The sequence below is a fragment of the Leptodactylus fuscus genome, chromosome 1, assembly GCF_031893055.1.
Source record: "Leptodactylus fuscus isolate aLepFus1 chromosome 1, aLepFus1.hap2, whole genome shotgun sequence".
Lineage (NCBI taxonomy): Eukaryota > Metazoa > Chordata > Amphibia > Anura > Leptodactylidae > Leptodactylus > Leptodactylus fuscus.
In genome coordinates this window covers 80,699,145-80,722,817 of record NC_134265.1, presented here as the reverse complement: position 1 = coordinate 80,722,817, position 23,673 = coordinate 80,699,145, and the positions used below count along the sequence as shown (strand labels likewise).

General features: G+C 38.5%; 1 protein-coding gene across 1 annotated transcript in view; it reads right to left on the bottom strand.

The window, feature by feature from the left end:
• The window catches only part of PRDM6 (PR/SET domain 6), a 103,156-nt gene extending 80,349 nt beyond the window's left edge, over positions 1 to 22,807 (bottom strand). The window contains exons 1-2 of the mRNA XM_075272325.1: positions 22,360 to 22,807; positions 7,780 to 8,087 (exon numbers count right to left, since the gene is read on the bottom strand). Coding sequence (XP_075128426.1) covers positions 7,780 to 8,087; positions 22,360 to 22,807 — 756 coding nt within the window. The remainder of the gene's footprint in view (positions 1 to 7,779; positions 8,088 to 22,359) is intronic.
• Positions 22,808 to 23,673: the final 866 nt, after the last annotated feature.

Below are 23,673 nucleotides of genomic sequence, written 5' to 3'. Positions count from 1 at the left end.
ATGAGGGGGAACTATTATATATACGGGAGAACTGTTATATAAAAGGGGGCTCTTATTTATAAAGGAGGAACTATTATTTATAAGGGTGGGCAACTATATATAATGGACAACAACAAAAAAAGTTATAAAAAAAGTAAAAATAAAAAAGTTTAAATAAGTGTAAAATAAATTAGAAATAAAGCCCCAAAAATCCGATATTTTCCCATATAAAATGTTTTATTATGTTCTATTAAAATAAAGAAAAATAGACAAAAACATTATATATTTGGTATCACTGAGTCTGTAATAACCTGAACAATAAAATTAAAACATTATTTAACCTGAACGGCGAACAACATAAAAAAAAGACGTAGAAAACCGCACAAAATAATGATTATTCACCACCTTTCCCTTACAAAATGTTCAATAAAAAGAAATCAAATGGTCAGATGAAAACCAGAATGGTACCAATAAAAAGCAGAGGTCATCCCGCAAAAAATAAGCCCTCAACCAGCTCTGTCTACCGAAAAATAAAAATGTTATGTCTTTCAGAAAATGACGATGCAAAAGTAATTGATTTTTTTCCCCTAAATTGAATTTTATTCTGCAGAAATAGCAACGTATTAAAAAATAATATAAATGAGGTATCGCCATAACCGTACCGACCCGCAGAATAAAGGTAACATGTTAATTATGCTGTACGCTGCACAGGGGAAAAAAAATGCTAAAAAGCAATGCCAGAATTGATGTTTCCTTTTACATCCCACCAAGAAATAGTTAATAAAATGTAGTCAATAAGTTACAGGCACCCCAAAATGGTGGCACTGAAAAGTACATCTAATACTGCAAACACCAAGCCCTCATATGGCCACATTGCCAGAAAATAAAAACAAAAATGTAGCTTGTACAATGTGAAGGCAAAACCCCCAAAAGTTGCCAAATTATTAGGAAGTAAGTGGCTGCGACTACAAGGAAATGTATAAGCTGTGCGAGCGTTTTCAGGGGACCCCCCATATTTAGAGCTTATAAGAGATAATACACCAGCGCTGATCCCCCAGAATGCCCCTCTTCCCCATCCGTGTCATAGGAGTTAGTGGGAAAATAGAATGGGATTTGGTGTACCCAATTTACTCCGCACAGCTTACATATTCACTTCAGGGTTACTAATGCTCACTACATCACTTGATAAATTCTTTGAGGGGTGCGGTTTTCAAAACAGGGTCACTTTCTAGAGGTTTCCACTGTTTTGACACCTCAAGGGCTTTGTAAATGCGACATGGTTCCTGAAACTGATACGTCCATATATTAGTTCCCTGTCGTCCTCAACAGCGGCACAATGTGGGGTATTTCTGCCCCTGTGTGCTGGTAGGACAGGCGGATATTTAATTAGCCAATAAGATGCGTGGCAGGCCCTATAAGAGGGCACAAGAACCTCCCCTCTGCGTGTTTTTTTCTGTCCTGTGTGGACAGAGGACAGGTGTGAGGACTTGTGTCCTCTTACAGGGCTCAGCTGTTGAGCTTGATGTTTTTGTCAAGCACCCTCTTTCCTATGGAGAGGGTGCTGGTTAGCCTGCGTTGGCTTTTTTCCCCTGAATCCTCCTTCTCCTCCCCCGCTCCCTCCCCTCTCCTCCTTACCCTTTCAGCTCTGTTGAGCGCTGATCCTCAGAGCCGCACCACGCCACTGCGTGGTTACGGCGGGTCCATGCGGCAGCCGGAACTCGCTCTGTATGCCTGCATTCGCGGCGGCCGCACTTTGCTTGCGCGCACGTCCGGTTTTTGACCGGAAGTTCGCGGCGCGGGTTAGAGGTCAGGCCGGCCGGCGGGCCGGCTGAACTATCGTTCACTACACTTCAGGCTCCACTCCAGTGTTCGGAGCCCCAGCGGAGGAGAGGGTGAGTGTTCCCCTGGCTTGGGGATTGCTGGGGAGGGGAGACAGTAGCCTTTATTAACCGCTGTTTGGGGTAGTGGATGGGAGCGGTTAGCTCCTCCCATTTCCGGCCGGCCAGGTTAAAGGTCAGGCCGGCCGTGTCACTTGTACCTTCCTGCTGCATCTGGAAGGCTGTGCTTATTGTGAGTCTGGTTATTGGTCTCACTGGCATTGCGTTCTGCGTTGTTAACCTGAGTCTGGTTATTGTCTGTCACCTTTACTCATCCGGTCTTCTGAACCTGGTAAGATCTACCCTTTTTAAAAAAAAAAAAAAAAGTGCAATGGTATGATGCATGGTGACAGTTTGCATGGTCTATTATCTCTTTATTGCAGGATATGTCATCCTCTACTACCCCTCCTGGGGATGGTAGGAGGAAATCCTCTGCCAAGAGGAAACACCTTTCCTGTTTTAATTGCGACACACCGCTCCCTGATGGTAGGTAGCGGCTTAAGAGGTTGGTCCCTTTCATGTATCGTGGTCCTATAACTTGGGGTTGGTGAACTACAAGCCTTGTCCGCTGAGGAGCCATATACCACCTTTTTCTCTGACCATGTGCAGCTTAGGTTCCTCCCGGGTTTTCGTCCCAAGGTTCCATCCGCTGTAAACAGAAACCAGATAATCTCCCTTCCGGTATTTTTTCCTTTCCCTTCTTCTGCTGAAGAAGAGAGATGGCATAAACTGGACGTGGTCAGATGCCTACAGATTTACTTACAGCGCACTCGCCCTTTTAGGCGAACTGAAAACTTGTTGGTCAGCTACACGGGGAGAAACAAGGGCGCCAAAGCCGCTAAAGCCACAATATCCCGGTGGGTGACCGAGACTATTAAAATCGCCTATACCACCCAAGGTTTGTCGGCTCCAGCATTTCTTCATGCCCACTCAACCAGGGCAGTGTCTACCTCTCAGGCAGAGAAGAGTGCCTTGCCGGTGGATCAAATCTGTGCAGCGGCCTCCTGGGCGTCGGAATCTACCTTCATCCGGCATTATCGCCTGAAGGACCAAGTGGCAGGTTCCACTGCTTTTGCCCATACCGTTTTAAGTTCGGTTATGAGTTAATCCCACCCATCCTGGGGACCTGCTTGCTATATCCCCACATTGTGCCACTGTTGAGGACGACAGGGAACGAGTGATTATGAAGATAATCTTGTTTCCCTAAGTCCTAACAGCGGCACAAGATTTCCCACCCTGGGAATCATATCTTATGTCTAAAAGCTGTATATAAATATTATGGAGGTACTTTTGTATTTACACGCAGAGGGGAGGTTCTTGTGCCCTCTTATAGGGCCTGCCACGCATCTTATTGGCTAATTAAATATCCGCCTGTCCTACCAGCACACAGGGGCAGAAATACCCCACATTGTGCCGCTGTTAGGACTTAGGGAAACAAGATTATCTTCATAATCACTCGTTTACACCCACAAGTGGGGTACTATGGTAGTCCGGAGAACTTGCATAACAAATTGTGGGATACGTTTTCTCCTTTAACCCCTTGTGAATGTGCAAATTCTAGGGCTAAACGAAAATATTAGTAAAATAAAATAAAATTTTAAAATTTCACCTCCATTTTGTATTAATTCCTGTTAAGCACTTATAGGGTTAAATTACTAGGTATATGTTGCTTTGGCTTATTTAGGGGGTGCAGTTTTGAAAATGGGGTGATTTATGGGGAGGTTTAATACAAGGGTCTTTCAAAACCCCTTCATAACTGGATTAGTCCCTTAAAAAATGGGTTTTGGAAATTTCTTGAAAATTTTGAATATTGTTATTTCACTTGTAAACCTTATAATGTCCGTAAAAAATAAAAGGGCGACTAAAGTTTGCCGACATAAATCAGAGATCTGGGACGTGAGATTTATGATATAATTTTGGTGGTCTGATTATCTGTATGCAATTCACATCATTTCAAACTTTATAAAATGCATAATTTTCAAAATTTCCACCAAATTTCCTATTTTTCATAATTAAACACAAAATATATCAACCAAAATTTACTACTAACATGAAGTACAATGTGTTACAAAAAAAAAAACAGTCTAAAAATCACTTTGGTAAGTTAAAGTATTCCAAAGTTATTGCCACATATATTGACACGTCAGTTTTGAAAAATCGAGCTTGGTCAGGAAGTCAAAAAGTGCCATCAGCAGGAAGGGGTTAAAGGGATTGCCACTGGAAGACAATGGAGTTGTTTATATATCAGCATTTGGAACTCCGCTTTTAATTTTGCCCAAAACTTTTGGGTGCCAAAACTAATTGCACTGATATCTCCAACGCCCATGCGCATACCGGAAAAGCTGACACTGTCAGCTTTGTAGTGGTATATAATACCGCCCATCTCTAAGGACATGAAGGGTCCTCTGTAAACTGAAGAGAAGAACAGTAACTAGTAGAGATACCAGTAGAATTAGGGGAGTCCCAACATGAACAACCTAATGTTTAGAGGCATACCATGCATATAAAAACATCCTTATAAAAGACCCCAGACATTATAAAATGTAGGAATCTATTGAAAATAGCAAATAGCCTTTATGATAGATCTCGCATGCAATGTCACCCTTGTACATCATGAGAAGGTTCTGTACTTATGTCTAGTGGCTGATGGAAATCTACGCCATTTTGTTTCCAGACTTGGCATTAAACTTGACCCCCGGAGTATTTACTTTAAAATAGAACTTCCAACATAATTTAGAGTCTTTCACATTCACTGGCAAGAAAGTAAAGTATCTAACTTAAAGGTTTCCAAATCAACAGAAATTAAGTCGTTAGCAACTGTTTCTGTAATGTAAAAAACATGTGCGAAATAGAAAATGGAATAAAATTTCAATAAAAGTAACTTTGTATTTCAAAGGTTACTTTGGGAAAACATGGGAGTGTATAGATTGAGCAATGCAAATTTGTTTCTTAGGTAAGCAATCCACAAATCAATGGCTACACTATATAGTGCCAAACACCTACATGTAATGTGTGTGTCTATACCAAGAAAATATATCATGTATACTGTCATCTCCATGGACAAACATTAGCATTGGAAGGAATAGCACTGTCATAAAATGCCACCTTTTGAACAAGTCAGATGGTCAAATTTCTACTGTGTTAAAGCTAAGATATACAAGCCAAAGACCACCATGTACAATGCCAAAAAGCGGCTGGAGTGGTGTACAGCACGCTGCCACTGGTCTCTGAAGCAGTGGAAAGATATTGTCTTGAGTAATGAATCATGTTCACCAGCTGGCAGCCCAACACACAAACCTCACTTTGCTTCATGCCCAAAAATATAGAGCCAATTGTAAAGTTATGTAGATGGTGAATATCAACTCCTAATATTTTTCATGATTTGGGTTGGGCCAATTACATCAAGTGAAGAGAAATCTTCATGGTACAGCTTACAGAGTCCAGAAATGGCTCTTTCATGTTTTGTCCTGACAATGCCTTGCGTATAGTCATGCATAAAGGCCCCATACACATTAGAACAAGGTAGGGAGAATACGCCGATTGTGGCAGGGCAGGATTACTCCCTTATGTTTATAGGGGCCTACTGATGATGTCAGAGGAATGAAGGATCGGGCAATGTGAACAGTCATTCCTTTTTTTTTTATATTATTATGTGAATTAAAAGGGTTGTCCAAGATTTGATTCGGTGGCCTATCGGCCCTAACACCAAACAGCTTCCATGGGCAGTAGAGCTACACAGTGTACAAAGCTGGTACCAGTCAGCTCAGTAACCTCTGTAGTAACCACTAGAGATAAGTGAACACTATTCAAAATAGCCGTTTCGAATAGCACGCTCCCATAGAAATGAATGGACGTAGCCGGCACGCAGGGGGTTAAGCAGCCGGCCACCGGCAAAATGCCGCTTCCGTTCATTTCTATGGGAGCGTGCTATTCAAAACGGCTGTTTTGAATAGTGTTCGCTCATCTCTAGTAACCACACCATGCTATTGCTCCTCACCTGAACCTGAGTATCCTAAGCATAGGCCGCCAATATTAAGTCTTAGACAAAGCCTTTCAGTCATCATTTTGAAGACCATGAAACTAATTCCTAAGCAATCAGGTTACTTTATCAAATGGTGCAAAGCTGCCAACAATTGTACAACTGGGCTGTGCCAATATGACCAAAATGTCATTAGATATAATACCAGTTAATATCGGTTGTCTGACTCCATTTCTATCTAGCTGGACCTTGATGGTGACTCTCATTGACAGTCCATTTGGGCTCAGGTATCTGCTGCTGCCATTCATTGTACACAGACATCATGTGACTCGTGAGGCCACTCGGTCAGGTACCATTTGGGTACAGGCCAGTAATTGTCTACAGGAATAACCGGAGGTGAAACGAAACATTATCAGGAGATGTCACCAAGGACCAGTAACCGCAGGAAGACGTCTGACCAAACACCTGTAAAAAGTGAGTATTTCCAGCCTATAGACAAACTTTTAATGGAGTTGGACAACTTTAATTGTTACTGAAGTCAATTTTTGTAAATATTTTAGTATTTTAAATAACTTTTTGCATTTTGTTTAGTTGCTTCATCTTATACAATTGAATAAAAATGTATATGGGATATTCTGACTTTTTCACATTACTGTATACCATAAAATATAACACCTTTACCATATTGTTGATTCTAGATAGCGTTTAAGATTCTAGATTATTCTATCTTCTTTATTCCAGGTAAGGTAGCAATTGAAAACTGATATTTCACATGACTAAGTTCTTGGAATGAATTATTTGAGACATTATACCTGTGTTACAAGCGATGATAGATTTGTTTATAGGGAAGGGTGACAGTGCATGTTATCCCTCGTATTTCTAGAGAAACAGAGAGCTTGCGTAAAAGGCAGCACAAAGCAATAAACAACATGTTAGCATGTTGATAAGACAATAGATTTCCAGTGAGTGGCCTGTGAGTTCAATGCCTGACTCCAGGGAACAAAGAAAGAAGCTGTCTCTTCAACTCTGCAAACCAGCTTAATTCTGTATCCTGAGATCTGAACTCTGCACCTCCTGATCGATTCAATAACACCGAAAACTATCCCTTTTATTCCCTATATGTCAGAAAAAAAGATGGCTTCAATAAATTGTATATTTACTTAAAAGGACATACTTTATACAGACGTACAGTAGTAAACTTTGGAAGCCACAATATAATAAAATGAGTTACACAATCTTCAAAGCAAACATAGATGAATTTAAAAAAAAAAAACAGAGATTTTCATCTTTCAATACATATAAAATTTATGAAAACCATTGTAACCAAAGCTGAAGATGCTGAGACAGATCAGATTCCTCTTCATTTTCCGACCCCCAGATGAATGGACCTAATCAGTGGCAGTTCGTAGCAGCCACTGATTGGTCCCAGCAGTAACATGGGGTGCAGGACTTTTGTTATCCATGCCCCAGCGCGACAATGAATGGACAGCAGTGGTGGGCGATGATGCACGAGGCTGGTGAGTACAATGTTTTTTGTTTTTTTTGTACAGATCCTTAGCCTACACACAAGTTGGTTCAATTTCTGAACAATCCCATTAATACAACTACAGACATTTTTGTTCCCCATAACCCCTTTAAGTAAAATACATGCTGAGGACTGCGCACAGTAACGCCTGTATTATGATATATCTTACCACTTATATTTAGTTCATGTAAGTGCCGTCTGATAGAGTAACATAGTGTCATGATGACCATCTACTATTATACTTGGTAAGGAGAATTTTAGTAGATTTTTACTAAGCATTTAAGTTGTCCCAATTTTTATTGCTTCATTAATCAAAATTTTATACAGCTATACCTTAGTGTTTGTAGGCACTTTTTACTGTACATTATCAATCTCTGAGTCACCCCACATGCTATAGCTTAAACTAAAAAGTCACTTACTTCCCAAAGGTGCTGGGTGTTCCTTAAAGCTCCTGCTTGGACTTTGTCTGGAGAGACAATAACCCCTTGAAAGGGCCCTATCCACGTTCCCTGTTGGATTCTTTGAGCTGCACAGATGCCATATGCCAGACCTGGCACAGTACTGGTACACAGACACACTTCCCGTGGAAGATCACGTAACCACTCAGGTATCTCGGGTGGAGGGGCCACAGATGCTGTGCTGCTGGTGCCCACAAGACGTCGCAGAGAATGCAAGGGCCCATGCATGGGGCATTCTCCATTCCGATTATCTGCACACATGTCACATCCTGGGTTAAAAAAGATGAGAAGATTTGTGTAAATATTCAACAAAGACTACAATTTATGTGTTGTAAATGGTTTAAAACATCTGCAACATTTTTGGGTGTTTTATTTCCAGGTTTTTTCAACAGTCTCTTGTGTCCTCTCACTCCTCCCATACCATATAAGAATGTGCTTAATCTCAGTGTGTCACCAGTAACATTTCACCAGCATTCTGTTTAATACACCCCATGGAGGTTGCTGCTGTATTACTTATGCAGTGAATGAACTGCATCCCTGAAAGTCTGTTATACATGGCAGGAAGTGTTTGTAGATATAGCTTTTGAGTACGTTGATCATTGAGGCCTCCATACACATTAGGTCAAAGTCAGTCTACTTTATATGTAGGGAGCCTCCTGACTCCACACGTTCATGCCAGTTGTCCCAGCAATTGGACTCACATTCACTTTCGAACCATGGCTTTGTTTTACAACCATCATACAATTGCTGTAAATAGTATCTGGTGGACTCTGTTGACTTATATTTGAGTTCCATTGAGGTTTCTGCCTTTCTCTGATTTCTTGCCATTAAAAATGATCAAATCCCTGATATAGATGGCAAATAGCACAATATAATATTTAATAAGAAAAATTGAAACATAAATTGTAATTTCCTTAACCTATACTTTATGCCAATATATTCCTAACATGCTCATATGATCACTTCTGGAGGAGCCCTAATATGAAATGACCAGGTCAGCCAAATGTCATGCTAAGGACATCCATCATGGATAAAAACTGTCAAGAGGTCAACTTTAATAATGAACCGAGGTGGTCGAAGGAAATTTTTCACTAGAGACCTCCTCTGATCCAGTATCAATGACAAGAAATGCTAATGTAAGGTGGAAACCCATGAAAATTTACATAAGAAAGTCAAACAAATGTATCTAAATACCAATGATGGTATGTGCATGGAAGCAGTTAAGAACCCACTAGTCCACGACATGTAGGTATGCACTTCTTTTATACCAGACTTGCTTCTTAAAGATTTGAGTCCTAGACATAACTGAGATCTGAGGCCACAATGAAACATGAGATTTCCAGTGATGAAGTATAAATGGTAAAAAGATAGATTAATTGTGTATGTCTATATAAATACATATATATATGACACCAAACCGTTCCTAACCTGCCTGCAACCCATAGAATCTCAGGCAATTCAACATATCCCAGACTAAATATTTAATGTATTCTCTTACTTGATACTTTCCGAAAAATGGTTAGCGTATAGTATTGTGGCATGATATTATGTAACATAATAAATCTGATGCTGAAAAGCAGTGTTCAGGATCTAACTGCATTTTATAGACATAAAGGAGTAGATTTCTGTAAAGAATGAGGTTCTACTGAATTTAATTAGGTTCCTACTGTATAAATTCCTGGTTATTGATGGTTTTCCTGGAGACATGTTGTCTACACATGTAATATAAAAGTCATCCATCCCACAAATCTTAGCAGACACTGATTCTGTATTTGAGAAGTCTACTTTCTGTCACTACGAGCCCCTCTGCGCTCATATTCGTTTTTGGAAGAATGTAGTAGGAGGTTAATATAGTGATGGATGTAAGAATAAATAAAGTTGGTATTGACTAGTAAACTATTGTAGCAGAAGCAGCAAGAAAACACAGACGCACTGACTGAAATCAATGCCATTGTAGGATTTCCAGAAAACAATGAGATCTGATGTGAAATACTGTAGTAGGTAATGAAAGCAAAGTGGAGATAATACTGTACAAAGATACAGGTATGAATTACTACCGCAAGAGGAATAGAAGATGGAGCTGGCTTGGGAGAAACAAGAACTTACAAGAGTTTAGAACTTGGAACTGTACCGTCTTAGATCCTTATATAACAGAGATTTGTAAGGACAAGGTCAAAATGAAATTTGTATTAATTTGAGTTACCACCCGGTTACATTACCTACAGTCCTATGAGATCACTCAACTTGTTTCCGAAACACAAAGCCATTATTATTATTCCATTAACAAACTTATCTTTGCTATTTCTGTCTTAACTTTCACTCTTGTTTTAAGTATACATTTAAGCAACTTATTTTAACCAATAGATGTATTGCGAAGTAATTACAGTTCTTTCAACGCTCCCAATATTTTCTTGCTTTTAGATACAGTTGGATCCTAATACTTCCATTTTATATCAGAAAACAAAAGGATGAGTATTTTATATTTTTACTATTTTAGATTATTAGATTATTTTTGATTTATGTACAATTATAATTATTAGGCTTAGTTTATATTTGTCATGTGTGTTGACCAGTTATGTTATGGCAGAGTTGGACACAACTCAGGACAATTTGGTTATCAATCGTACTATCTACGGCTCCATCGGTCAGAGTCTGGTGCCAAACCTGGCAACCTAGTTATGTTCAGTTAATGTGGTTATGTTTTACACAGTTGTATTTTGGAAGACGTGTATAAAAATATAACATTTAATTTTAGCAAATAAAATCACAGAAGAATTTACAAGTATGTAGATACATTTATGTATATTTGTGTTGTTCTCCTGCTTTCATATCATGATTATGTGATTCTTATATGCAGAACGGTGGCTGTAATGACTTAAAATAATGGCTTCTCCTGACAACTTGTATGGCAAATGAAAGCACTTTTGTTCAATCCCGCTCAGGTCAATAGTGATCAAATGTCAGTGTCCTTCCCAGGAGGCATGTTGAGCAGTCCTGGCGAAATCCATTGCTCTTCTCAATGCACTTGTTAGTGACAGGTGTCCACGCACAAAAACTGTTATAATTGGGGACTCGCTGACAGTCAGAGTAAAAGGCCAACATCAAGGCACGGCAATGGATTGCTCCCTCAGTGCTTTGCTTTTCTTTTCTCATAATTCCAAGTTTATTCCAATAGTTGGTGTGAAATAACATAAAGACATCAGACATTGACATGGCTCCGGTATACACATGCAACATCTGTTTACTAGTAGCGGCCTGGAATTCACAGCACCCACCAGGTCACTATAGCAGTATTTGACAAAAATGTCAAAGATTCTTGACTTTAGGCTCAGGATATTAAAATAAAATGTCCAAAACATGTCCCTATAATGCTGTTTTTTATGTTACATAATAGACACACTTCCCAAATATTCATTTATATCAGTGATGTTCGCCTTTATAATGGTTTCTGGAGCTGACTATAAGGCACTTCATTGTGTAACTGCAGGCCCTCTGCTGGATGTTAGAGGAATAACAGGCCGCTTATATTATGTATTATTTCGCTAGCCATTAACCTATAGAAGTGACCATGACCTGACTATCTTATATAGCGATCACCAAGAAGAGGCCACAAATTAGAAGATGTTTTACACAACATGATCATTTGTATCCTGAGAAATATCCTTTATGTCTATTGCCCTGATTTATTTTTTACATGAGACAATGAACTAAAAGCTACAATTTAGTGACCGATCCATTGTAAGTAAGAAAAGATCATTTTGATGACTGGTTAACCATTAACAATCCATAAACATCTATGCCCAGATTAAGGCCGAGTTCACACATTGCTGTGCCAGCATGTAAATCAGTGCGGTTTTGAAGCTGCAGCTAACAATGGCTTCACATGTGGTTGTAACGCTTTTTGCTATGCAGCCAATAACAATCACATTGCTCTAGCGGCAGTCAGTTACGTAACATGACAATTAGCATGTTGTGCGGTTAGGCCCACTATGTAGCTGCAAAATGTGAACACAGCCTTAGGATTTATTATTTAATTACAAGCCAACTAATTTTTGGGGTCTAAAACTAATGTAGCAAGTGTTAGGATCACATCCTCCATCTTGTATTTTGTCAAGCAAGGAAGTTTTTTATGTAAGGCAATCCGAATAATTAGTGACTTTACAAGGCATATGCAGATTTTATTATTAGGGTTTGAACCGTTTTGCCCACTAAATGCCACGGAAAAGAACAGTAAATTGGTAAATTATGTGGCGTAATCTGATAATATCAACTGTTTTAGATAAAAATTAATACAAGATATCCTATAACTATCCAATGCCACCTTGCAATGGGCAAAAATTTCAGTGGGTCCAATGTTGTCTATTCAATAATCTTACCATGCTCACAATACTACAGTAATAAATGCAGATGTGGTGACCATATGAAGAATGGAAGGGAAAAAGGAGGCAACAAGTGCAGAAGTGAGACCCCAGCACTAGTATTCACTATATCATGGGGCTGTAGGCCCTACATTCCTAACACTAGGAAATGCAATGTGCTTTGTAAGTTTTGTACAGTATAATTTATGTAAAGGCTCACATCTAAATGTTTGATACCAGTTCACATGGCAAAACCTAATCTTGCCTACTGGGACAGTTGTACATGCTAAAATGACTGCTGTATACACCGAAAATAAAAATATATGACATAACAGTCCAATTTACTGCAACAACAAAGCTTATGTTGGGTCATAGTCACACAATATGCTGGCCATTATCTAAAGGTAGCCCTAAAGGCAGTAGTTATATTATACTCTATATAGGTCTGTTTATACAATTTCTAAGACTACGGAGGCAACATGGTGGCTCAGTGGTTAGCACTGTATCCTTACAGTGCTGGATTCCTGGGTTCGGTTCCCACCAGGAACAACATATGCAACGAGTTTGTATGTTCTCCACGTGTTTGCGTGGATTTCCTCCCATTCTACAAAGACATACTGATAGGGAAAAAAATGTACATTGCGATCCCTATATGGGGCTCACAATCTACAGTTTAAAAAAAAAATAAAAAAAAATTCTAAGACTACAACACAGTGTGTATATATATATATATATATATATATATATATATTGCCGGACCATTAGGTTAGGTCCTTGATGGGTATATCTTGCCATAGTAACAATCTTGATGTGATAAGTATACATTGATTAATAAACCAATGAATAGGACACCTATATCTTTACAGTTCACAGACCTATTTTACTTTGGAGCGATAATTCCCTGAATTATTATCTGTGAGTATTGCATTGGCTCCGGGACAGGAAGTTCTACTTGAGATATGAAACTATGAGAGATATTTTCCGCTATGATAGATAAAGAGAAGTCAGATGTCTCATGAAAACACCATACACGTGTAGAATATATTGTCCAGAATACCATCAAGTCTGAGAAATCTAATAAACCATGTCATAAATATTATCAAGCTTGCTAGAAACTGACTGGACTTATCAAATTGACTCTAGACAGTAGATTAGTCTCCAAAGTTGGACAAGATCTTCTTGTCGGTTTTATGGGTTATTCGAGAAACTTCTTTATATCTATTCACAAGCACTCAGTAAGAAAATAGATGGACACAATCACAGAACATGTCAATGCAAGGCCTACAGACTCAGAGAGATGGCCAGACACTCTGAAAGAAGACATGGAGAAAAGAATGCTACTCTGTGCTTTACTGCAGCCACATGGCATTGAGCACCACTGCTCTCATAAAACGTATATTACATAGCTACATAGTAGATGAGGTTGGATAAAGACATCAGTCCATCAAGTCTAACCTATAACCCTACAATCCCTACAGTGTTGATCCAGGGGAAGGCAAAAAAAACCATGAGGCTCATGCTATTTGCCCAAATTCAAGGAAAATATTCCGTCCCGACTCCAACATGGCAGTCAGTATAAAAACCCTGGATCAACATGTCCTTAAATTCTAGAGTCCATAACCTGTTATATTTTTTCTCTTCAAGAAAGGTATCCAGGCCCTCTCTGAACTTGTATTACTTCATCAATGTCATTCTACCCAAGAGATATATAATAAAATTAGTATCAGTTCACTCTCTGTAGACTGTTAGCTCATCTTACAGGGCTATGCTCTCTTGATATACAGAATTATTTGCAGTATTTGCTTAATCTCATCTTCCATTACTTTACCTATATAGGATGAACATACCATTTAATTTCTTTTTTTTTTTTTTTTTTTATGTAGATTGTGACCCCCACATAGAGCTCACAATGTACATTTTTCCCTATCAGTATGTCTTTTTTGGAATACCATTTAATTTCTGTCAGGGAAATTCAGCAGTGTGTTTCCTGTAAGACACCTGAAGGCTAAGGCCCCACATTGTGGAAACGCAGCTTTTTTTGGTTGCAGTTTTTTGACACAAAGCCAACAATGACTACAAAAGGATTGGGGAAATATAAAGAAAGTTCTTATACTTCTCCTTTCTGCTCAATCCACTCCTGCCTTTGGCTCAACAAAGCATAACCAAGGGGAAACACGGTGGCTCACTGGTTAGCACTGCAGCCTTGCAGCGTTGGGGTCTTGGGCTCGGATCCTGCCAGGAACAACATCTGCAAGGAGTTTGTATGTTCTCCCTGTGTTTGTGTGGATTTCCTCCCATTCTACAAAGACATACTGATAGGTTAAAAAAAGTACATTGGGATCCCTATATGGGGCTCACAATCTACATTTAACATTTACAAAAAAAACAAAAAAAAAAAGAAACAAAATAAGCTACTTTTCTGCAACAGGGGACTTTAGCCGAAGTTTGGTGGTCATTGCTGTAAGAATTGTTATTGCACTGTTCAGCCTTTGCATTGCTTTCAGATCATATGGCTGAGATTTCTTGCATATCCATTGACTATGCTGCTACTTCCCATCCACTATGCTATATTGCAGCAGGTTACTTGCCAGAGATTTTGCGGATACTGCAAACACTGAGTGTTCATTACCCAGCCTAAGGTTTTGAGGTTTTTTCCAATGCTGTTTTTCCTTTCTTTTCTATCTACTTCTGGCTTTGGTGCTGAAAACCTGAAACCTGCCACAAAAACTGCATGTGTGAGTGCAGCCTAATAGTGTATTCTAAAACACCACTGGCTATAATGAAATATAGAAATATTTAATAAAACAGAAATAATAATTATTATCTCCAATAATGTGTTATTGATGGCATAAATACTGTAGATAGAGGTTATGTTACATATTTGTGACTTCTCAAGTATTTTTTTAAATTTTTTATGTAGATTGTGAGCCCCATATAGGGATCACAATGTACATTTTTTTTTCCTATCAGTATATTTTTGGAGTATGGGAGGAAATCCACACAAACACGGGGAGAACATACAAACTCCTTGCAGATGTTGTTCCTGTCAGGATATGAACCCAGGACTCCAGCTATGCAAGGCTGCAGTGCTAACCACTGAGCCACCGTGTTGCCCCTGACTTCTCAAGTATTTTTTAAGACTTCCAGAAATGTAAATATAATCATAAAAATTGGTAAAATTTTATATACGTTGGATAAAGCTGGAATAGATGATCCTGAATGACATTTTATAGGTGGGCCTTGGACCTAAGCTCACCAACGTCTGAATTACCTGGCCGCTATTTAATATACATAATAAATATTCTATAGATGGTTTACATTATAGATATAGTATTGGATGATGTAGTAGGTAGACGATTCCTACCAAGTAAGAATCCTCTCACTACACAAACATTCCCTATATAAATAGTGTAGATGTCTTTGGGCCAAATGCACAAGACCAGAGGCGCAGTGCATCAAAGCAGAAATACTGGATATGGGGATGAACTCAGACTTTTTATTTGTAGACATAGTATTCCCTCCGTTTATACAGACCATGGTTGTGAAAAAAAGAACAGAGACATAAAACATTAACACCTATGTAATACCAGGACGCCTTAGAGCACTTATCTCCTGAGAGCTCTGCAACACAATGACCGAAAGCCTTTACATAGTACGTTGACTTTACCAGTAACTTCATGGCGGTGTAGTAGATTACAGATGTAGGTGCCTTTCGTCTAAAATATATCATTTCTACAGGTTTAAAGAGCAAACTTATCTGACAGTGAGCGAATAAGTAAGAAGCTGTTTACTCTGGCAGTGACTGAGTTAATATTTAGTGGTTAAGGAAAAAAGTGATTTCTGTTATTTTTGCTTCTATATTTTATAACTAGTAGTATCACATATATATTATATATACCTAGTTAAATATTCATATTATCTGTAATGTCCATAATCCTTTAGTAGTCATTAAAGAAAAGCTACATCATTTCCCAATGGATTTGCTTCGAACCTGCACATTTGCATTTTCCCAGAACACGATGGTAAATGACCACATAGATTGTAACATTACAAGCTAAATATGGAAAATGTGGAATAAAACTCAAATAACATAACGTGTTCACCAATAAAAGCAAAAAACGGATGTACATTGTGCAGAGTGGATTATAGTTTTCTATGTGACATTAGGTAAGGTTACCAAACACTAAAATTATTAATAATAATATTAATAATCAATATGGTAATGCAATAAATACATACATATAATCTATTGTACTCTGTATTCTAATTCCAAGCTACTCAAATGTGATTCTTATGTATATGACACTTATAACGGATTATGCCTGGAAAGAGACAATGTTGATATTTTCTAGGTATTTGTCACATACGTTAGGTATCACTGAATATTGTAAGTCTAACAATATGGAGATATTCTATTGGCAGTTTTCGAAATAAATGTGAAAATGCTAATTCCAAGGTTGGATCCTCAGTCCTGTATCTGTATTGGATTTCACTTGGAGTGTAAACCTTGGCCAGCTAATTAGGAGTTAAAATCATAACTCAATTGATTTAACTGCCTGAGGCGTCCATGGACCGAAAATAGCATGGCGGTGCCTAGGAAATATACAATATCTGACACTATAAAGCAGGATGGACACTATCTAAGGCTCATCAGGGTAACCTTAACATAATGGAGTACATGACGTTAGATAGATACGATAGATAACCTACATAGTTGGAATTAGATTAACTAAACGGATAACTAATATGTCCCCATCTTAACGCCAACCTTAACCCATAAAATATGTTGTCATTTTTATACAACCACAAATCTACATTGCACACCTTCTCTTATTAAATCTGTACTCCTCATGTGAGAATCTCTTTCTCCTACGGTAATTTCTTAAGAATATAGTAAACAGTAATCTTGGATGTTAACATTAAGGGCCATGGACCAATAGTGTCCTTCATATAACACATGTGATTTACTACCAACACCCCTGAATAGGGAAAGATTTATGAGCATATCTCAGAGTAGTTCATAAATTTACTGCAACCTGGACTAAAGTGCTCACGACAAGTCACGTTTACTATACACTACTATCCTTCTTGTCATACATATGTCAGTATATAGAGGGTGTCTCGCCACACCCCTAGCAGCCCCCACAAACTGTAAGTAATTTGAGGTGACTAATGAAGTCATATGTTGGTAAATATAATCTACACACTATCTGTCATTTGTAATGATGTATTTACTCAATTTCTAGAAACAGAGAAATGACAGCAGGAAAAGGCCACATGGTCCATCTCGTCTGCCCTTCTTTATCTCCTTTTATCTTAGGACAGACATATGTTGATCCCAGACATGTGTATCTCACTCACTATAGATTTTCCAGCCACATCTAATACAACTTTGTTCTAAGTCTCTACTGCTCTTTCTGACGTTGCTTCTGATCTCCCCCCCCCCCCCCCAACTCATTTCACATTTTGCCCTGTTGTACCCGTGGTTGGTTTCTTGTAAAAAAAAAACACTTTCCTCCTGAGTCTTATGGACACCTTTCATATGTTTAGGGGATTTGATCATGTCCCCTTTGTCTTATTTTATCAAAGCTATACAGATTCCAGAAAGTCTTTTAAGTTTTTCAGAAACTTTGCATTTTTTTACTCTAGTGACTTAAGAAATATTTCACTAAATGTATATGTTATGTTACAAAGATAGATAGATAGATAGATAGATAGATAGATAGATAGATAGATATATGACAAGTAGATAGATAGACCTAAAGATTAGCAGATGAAAAAAAAGTAGATAGATATGAGATAGATAAATAGACAGATAGATAGATAGATAGATAGATAGATAGATGTGATGATATACTAGAATAAAATAAAGCATCATCCTATGTATTCCTAAATCTAAATGGATCACCTACATACAGTTTGTGTGTTCCCCCCATTTGTGTCACCTTCTGTGGGTTCTCCAGTTTCCTTGCACACTCCAAAAACTTGCTGTTAGATGAATTGGTATCCTATGAAATTTTCCCTAATGTATGTGAATGTGATATATTGGATATATTGTGAGCCCCATGAGGACAGGCACAAGTGTGTGCTCACTCTCAGCACTAATACATGGTGATAATAAACAGTATGGACTCTTCCTCCCATACATTCTGACTCTTTTTCTGTGCTAGTTTCAGCTAAGGGGCAATGAGATCTATAATTATAAGCCTATTAAATGTGCCTATATATTTGCTTTATTTGATTTACTTTAGTAATAGGATGTGTGAATTTAAAAAGGATCCACAAAACAGCAGTAAAATTTACACCTTCACTAACCAACTCCAGTCATACAGTATAAGTAGATGCGCAAAGCAATAGCCATCATGGTATAGGACATGTAGAAGCTAACAAGGTCTCGGCAGGCTGGGAGAAGCTCCATAGTAATCTTCCCAAATCCAACCAGTATTCAACGCTCACCCACCCACTATCAATACAATGAAATAATCTACATGCCATGAGATGGTACAAGCGGGTAGGGAGCTATAAAACTTTAAATTAAAGAGCTCTCCATCTCTTCTAGTTTCATATTTACATAATATTGTATAGAATGTATGTTTGTTAAAAATAACTGTGATATATGTATACACACACACACACACACACAAACACACACACACACACATATATATATATATATATATATATATATATATATATATATATATATATATATATATATGGTCAGGGGGAAATCATGTTGAGCTCCTCAGATGCCATATCATTCGCCATGCAAAAGAACTCTGTAAGGGACTTTATACCAAAACTGGGTAACAGCAGGTAACAGCTTGTAGTTTGCTGTCACATTCCAGTGTATCAGAATGATCATGTGTACATTTGTGTATCAGGAGCTCCTGCTTATTTGGTGGCTAATGCATATTAGCATTTTCTTAGAAGACCTCTCTATATCCACCCCTCATACATCTTAACTGGAGAAGGGTTGAAGCATTTCCAAAGGATTGATTGGATTAGTGAATTAAATGTTTGTTGTCAGCCAGAGGAGGTTGAGACGAGAATATTGTGTGTATAAAGGCTGCACCCCTGGCCCTGAGAGACCCCCATATACAATGTACAGATGATGAATAGGAGCTGGGAGCAGGGATCGATGCTGTCTCTGTGCTGGCTCCACTCTCTCCTACAAAACTATAGGGCAATTAATTGTGCCTTGTCCCCTCATCCTTCATCTGCTTGTGGCATATATCGATGGAGATTACTGCTGATGGACCATTTTATCACCTTAAATAAACAGCCACCACCTTTTCTAACCTCAATCTAATATATGACTGCATGTCCTCCCTATGGTGGGGGCACCTACTGCTGCTGGCTGCAACACCAAAAACACCTTGCCACCAATGCCACAGGCTGGGTATAGCAAGTTATGTATATGCCCACCTAAGAGCTTAGTCCTATAGCAGATATATCGGTGCATTAGTACAGAGCTGTGCTTGTGGCAGGGAGCAGTGCACTGTGGGGTATGGGACGAACTTGATAAAGTTTATGACACAACTAGTTATATAGTTACTGCATTTGTTACCTATGGATATTGAGTAATGGTCTCATATTCACATAAACAGGTGTAGTGTCATGTAATGCAGCAGCTCAGGTGTAGTGCCACATAGTGTAGTTTCAAGTAGTAAAATTCAGATATAGTGTTATGTTGTGCATTTCAGATGTAATAGGATGTAGTGTAGCAAATAAGGTGTAGCGTCATGTAACGCAGTCCAGGTGTAGTGTCATGTAGTTCAGTCCAGGTGTAGTGCCATGTAGTGCAGTCCAGTTGTAGTGTCATGTAGTGCAGTCCAGGTGTAGTGTCATATAGTGCAGTCCAGGTGTAGTGTCATGTAGTTCAGTCCAGGTGTAGTGTAATGTAGTGCAGCCCAGGTGTAGTGCCATGTAGTGCAGTCCAGTTGTATTGTCATGTAGTGCAGTCCAGGTGTAGTGTCATATAGTGCAGCCCAGATGTAGTGTCATGTAGTGCAGTCCAGGTTTAGTGTCATATAGTGCAGTCCAGGTGTAGTGCCATATAATGCAGTTCAGGTGTAGTGTAATGTAGTGCAGCCCAGGTGTAGTGCCATGTAGTGCAGTCCAGTTGTATTGTCATGTAGTGCAGTCCAGGTGTAGTGTCATATAGTGCAGCCCAGATGTAGTGTCATGTAGTGCAGTCCAGGTTTAGTGTCATATAGTGCAGTCCAGGTGTAGTGTCATATAATGCAGTTCAGGTGTAGTGTAATGTAGTGCAGTCCAGGTGTAGTGTTATGTAGTGCCGGTCGGTAATGTGCTCACGTTGTTACAACCTATTGTGAGATCACCGTGTGTGTTAAGCTTGACTGGTTGTTTGCCATTGATATCTATAGACAATAGTTATTGCTGTCCCCGAATAACACAATTCAAACGACTCGGCTACACTTGCAGCGTTATATTGCATCAGGGAAAGTTAATGGGGCTTGCGGTGTGAACTTAGACCACTACAACATGATATATACAACGTAGAAATATGTGTGTCTAATAATGGTTATGTATGTAATAATGTATAATGTGTGTGTGTGTATCCCTATGACACAGATAAGTCAGGTAGTATTATCATGAGAGGTGTAATAGGAAACGTTTTCCTCCTGAATCCTGAGTGAACTATTAGCAAACTGATAATATTAAGTTGCATCTTGTCATGTCATGGTTTATCAAGGCTGAAGCCTAAAAAGTTTATTATTGATAAATTATGGCGAGATAATGATGAAGATTATTATTATTAATATTATCATCATCAACTATTTAATTGTAAGTGCTGTAAACGATATTTGGATTTTTTTTTACTGAAGTTTGGGTTGTCAGGTTTTTCTGCCTTGTAGAGAAAAATTGTGACATTATTTAAGAAATTTACAGAACACTAAACCATGTGAAAACTATGTGAGCTGTTCAAGTAATTACCTAAAATCATGTTTTTACTACACATTGATATAAATAAGTATAATAATTGTATTTATTTATATTTATATGTGATAATATTTGCCGAGATAAATTGTTGTGTATTTCACCTCCATTTTTACACCATATTATAAAATTATTATTTACTGTCAAGAACTAACAAATTGGACATTGCTCCTTACTTTCCCCTTATATTACCTATATCTGCAACTTAAGATGATGAATAATACTTGTAGTGTTCCCGGCGGTCTATCAGCACACAGTATATATATATATATATATATATATATATATATATATATATATATATATATATATATATATATATATATATATTAAGTGTATATGTATATAATTTTGCCATTGCACAAGATCTGTTCTTTTACATATTACCATAAAACAAGTCTCAGTTATCGTCTGAATCAGATTCCTCAATGAAGAGCTTTAATCCCTCCTATTATAATGTTCTAAGCAGTGATATACCTGGCCTCCACAATCAGTATATAACTTTCCATACTGTATATTTGCCCATTAGTACTAGTTATTACTTTGTACCTACTAGGAGGCAGAGGTTCCTCATCCTCGGCATATAAGTAAGGTAAATGGGGATTATATTGCATCCAGTCCTCAGTCCTAGACATTTGGGAGCTCTATTAGATTCAGTAGAGCTTTGTTACTGAACTTTACCCATGTATATACAGTACTTATATATACTGTTGGAGCAGCAGTGTGTGTACATGTAGTAGGTGATAGCAGAGCTACTATACACTGTATGTTAGTGGCAATGGTGGAATAAAATCCTGTTCCCAATCTAATGGAGGAGGCGATGATAAAAGTGCAGGACATGCGGGTATCGGGTCATTGGTGGAGGAGAGCTGTGTGAAAGCTGCAGTACATCTAGTGGTTATATAGGAGTGTATTTATGGGTGATAGATGGAAATACCTACGGTAAGTAGTGGCACAGGGTGTACAGTATCATACAGTAGAGGTGTATACAGTTGTTCTAGTCACCTATAGAGTGGCACAGTGTGGACGATGTTATACAGTAGAGGTGTATACAGTTATTCTAGTCACCTATAGAGTGGCACAGTGTGGAAGATGTTATACACTAGAGGTGAATACAGTAGTTTTGGTCACCTATGTAGTGGCACAGTGTGTACAGTATCCTATAGCAGAGGTACGCACTGTGCAGGGTTACATGGAGGGTAATAATAAGGGTACATACGGTTGTTGGGGTCACTGGTGGGGTTGCTGAGTGGAATGATCTCCATCCTCTGTTGTCCATACAGATAATAGTCCAGTTCCTCGGGGCTGCACTGCAGGCGGCTGGGGGCTGTCACCTCCTGGCAGCTGGAGGCCACCAGTTCCTTCCTCTGTGATCCAGGGACTTCCAAGTTTGGAGCAGCTCCCATAATAGTGGTGATTGGGGTGATCCCAGCCAGAGAAGCAGGGGCAGAGGGTGCTGGAGTAGAGGAAGCTGAAGAGGTAGAGGACAGGGAGGCCGGGCGCAGACGGAGGCTGTCTGAGGCTGTTGGAGGCTCGGGGAGCTGCACATGGCTGAGGACTCCAGCCTTCACATGATGGGTCTGGGGGAAGAGCTGCTGCCAGTGCTGGAGGTACACCGGGTCCACCTTCAGGAAGGCAGAGCCTGCTGCTTCCCCGGGCTTCAGCATGGCCACCACCTGCACACAACACAACAGTCACTCAGCTGTACAAAGATATATATATATATATATATATATATATATATATATAAGTATATACTGTATATTCACAAACTGCATAGACTTTCTTCTAGCTGTAATCATGTATATAGTATAAATGCTCCCCTACACGTAGTCTGTGTATTATTATATACTTTACTTCCCTCTATATGTACTGTATGCACTTCTTCCTACATCTAGTCCTTGTGTACATATTGTATTTACTTTACCCTGCATGCACTCATGTGTTTACTGTATATACTTCTTCCTACATACTTGGATCATGTACAGTATATGCTTGAACTTATTTATATGTTGTATACACTTTTTCTGCATGTATGTACAGTATTATCTATACATTCCCTTGCATGTATTCATGTAATTACAGCATTGTCTGTACTCTACTGTGATATATACAGTATATACTAAATGGTAGCACCTCTCCTATACATGTACTCGTGTATGTACAGCATTATCTATAGTCTATCCTGATGTATATACTAAATTTTAACACCTGTACTCATGTAGGTACAACATTATCTGTACTGTATCTGATATATATATATATATATATATATATATATATATATATATATATACATACTGAATGTTAGCCCCTCACCTATACACTTACTCATGTATGTACAGCACTGTCTATAATCTACACTGTGTATACTGGATGCTAGCACCCCTCCATACATTTACTGTTACTACTTCCCACCCCAGTCATATAATAATGTAGGATTACTTACAAATCCTAATGTGTACTCATCAGTTATTCTTTGGACCTTAGTACCATATACACACACATATATATAGTATATAGTATATATACT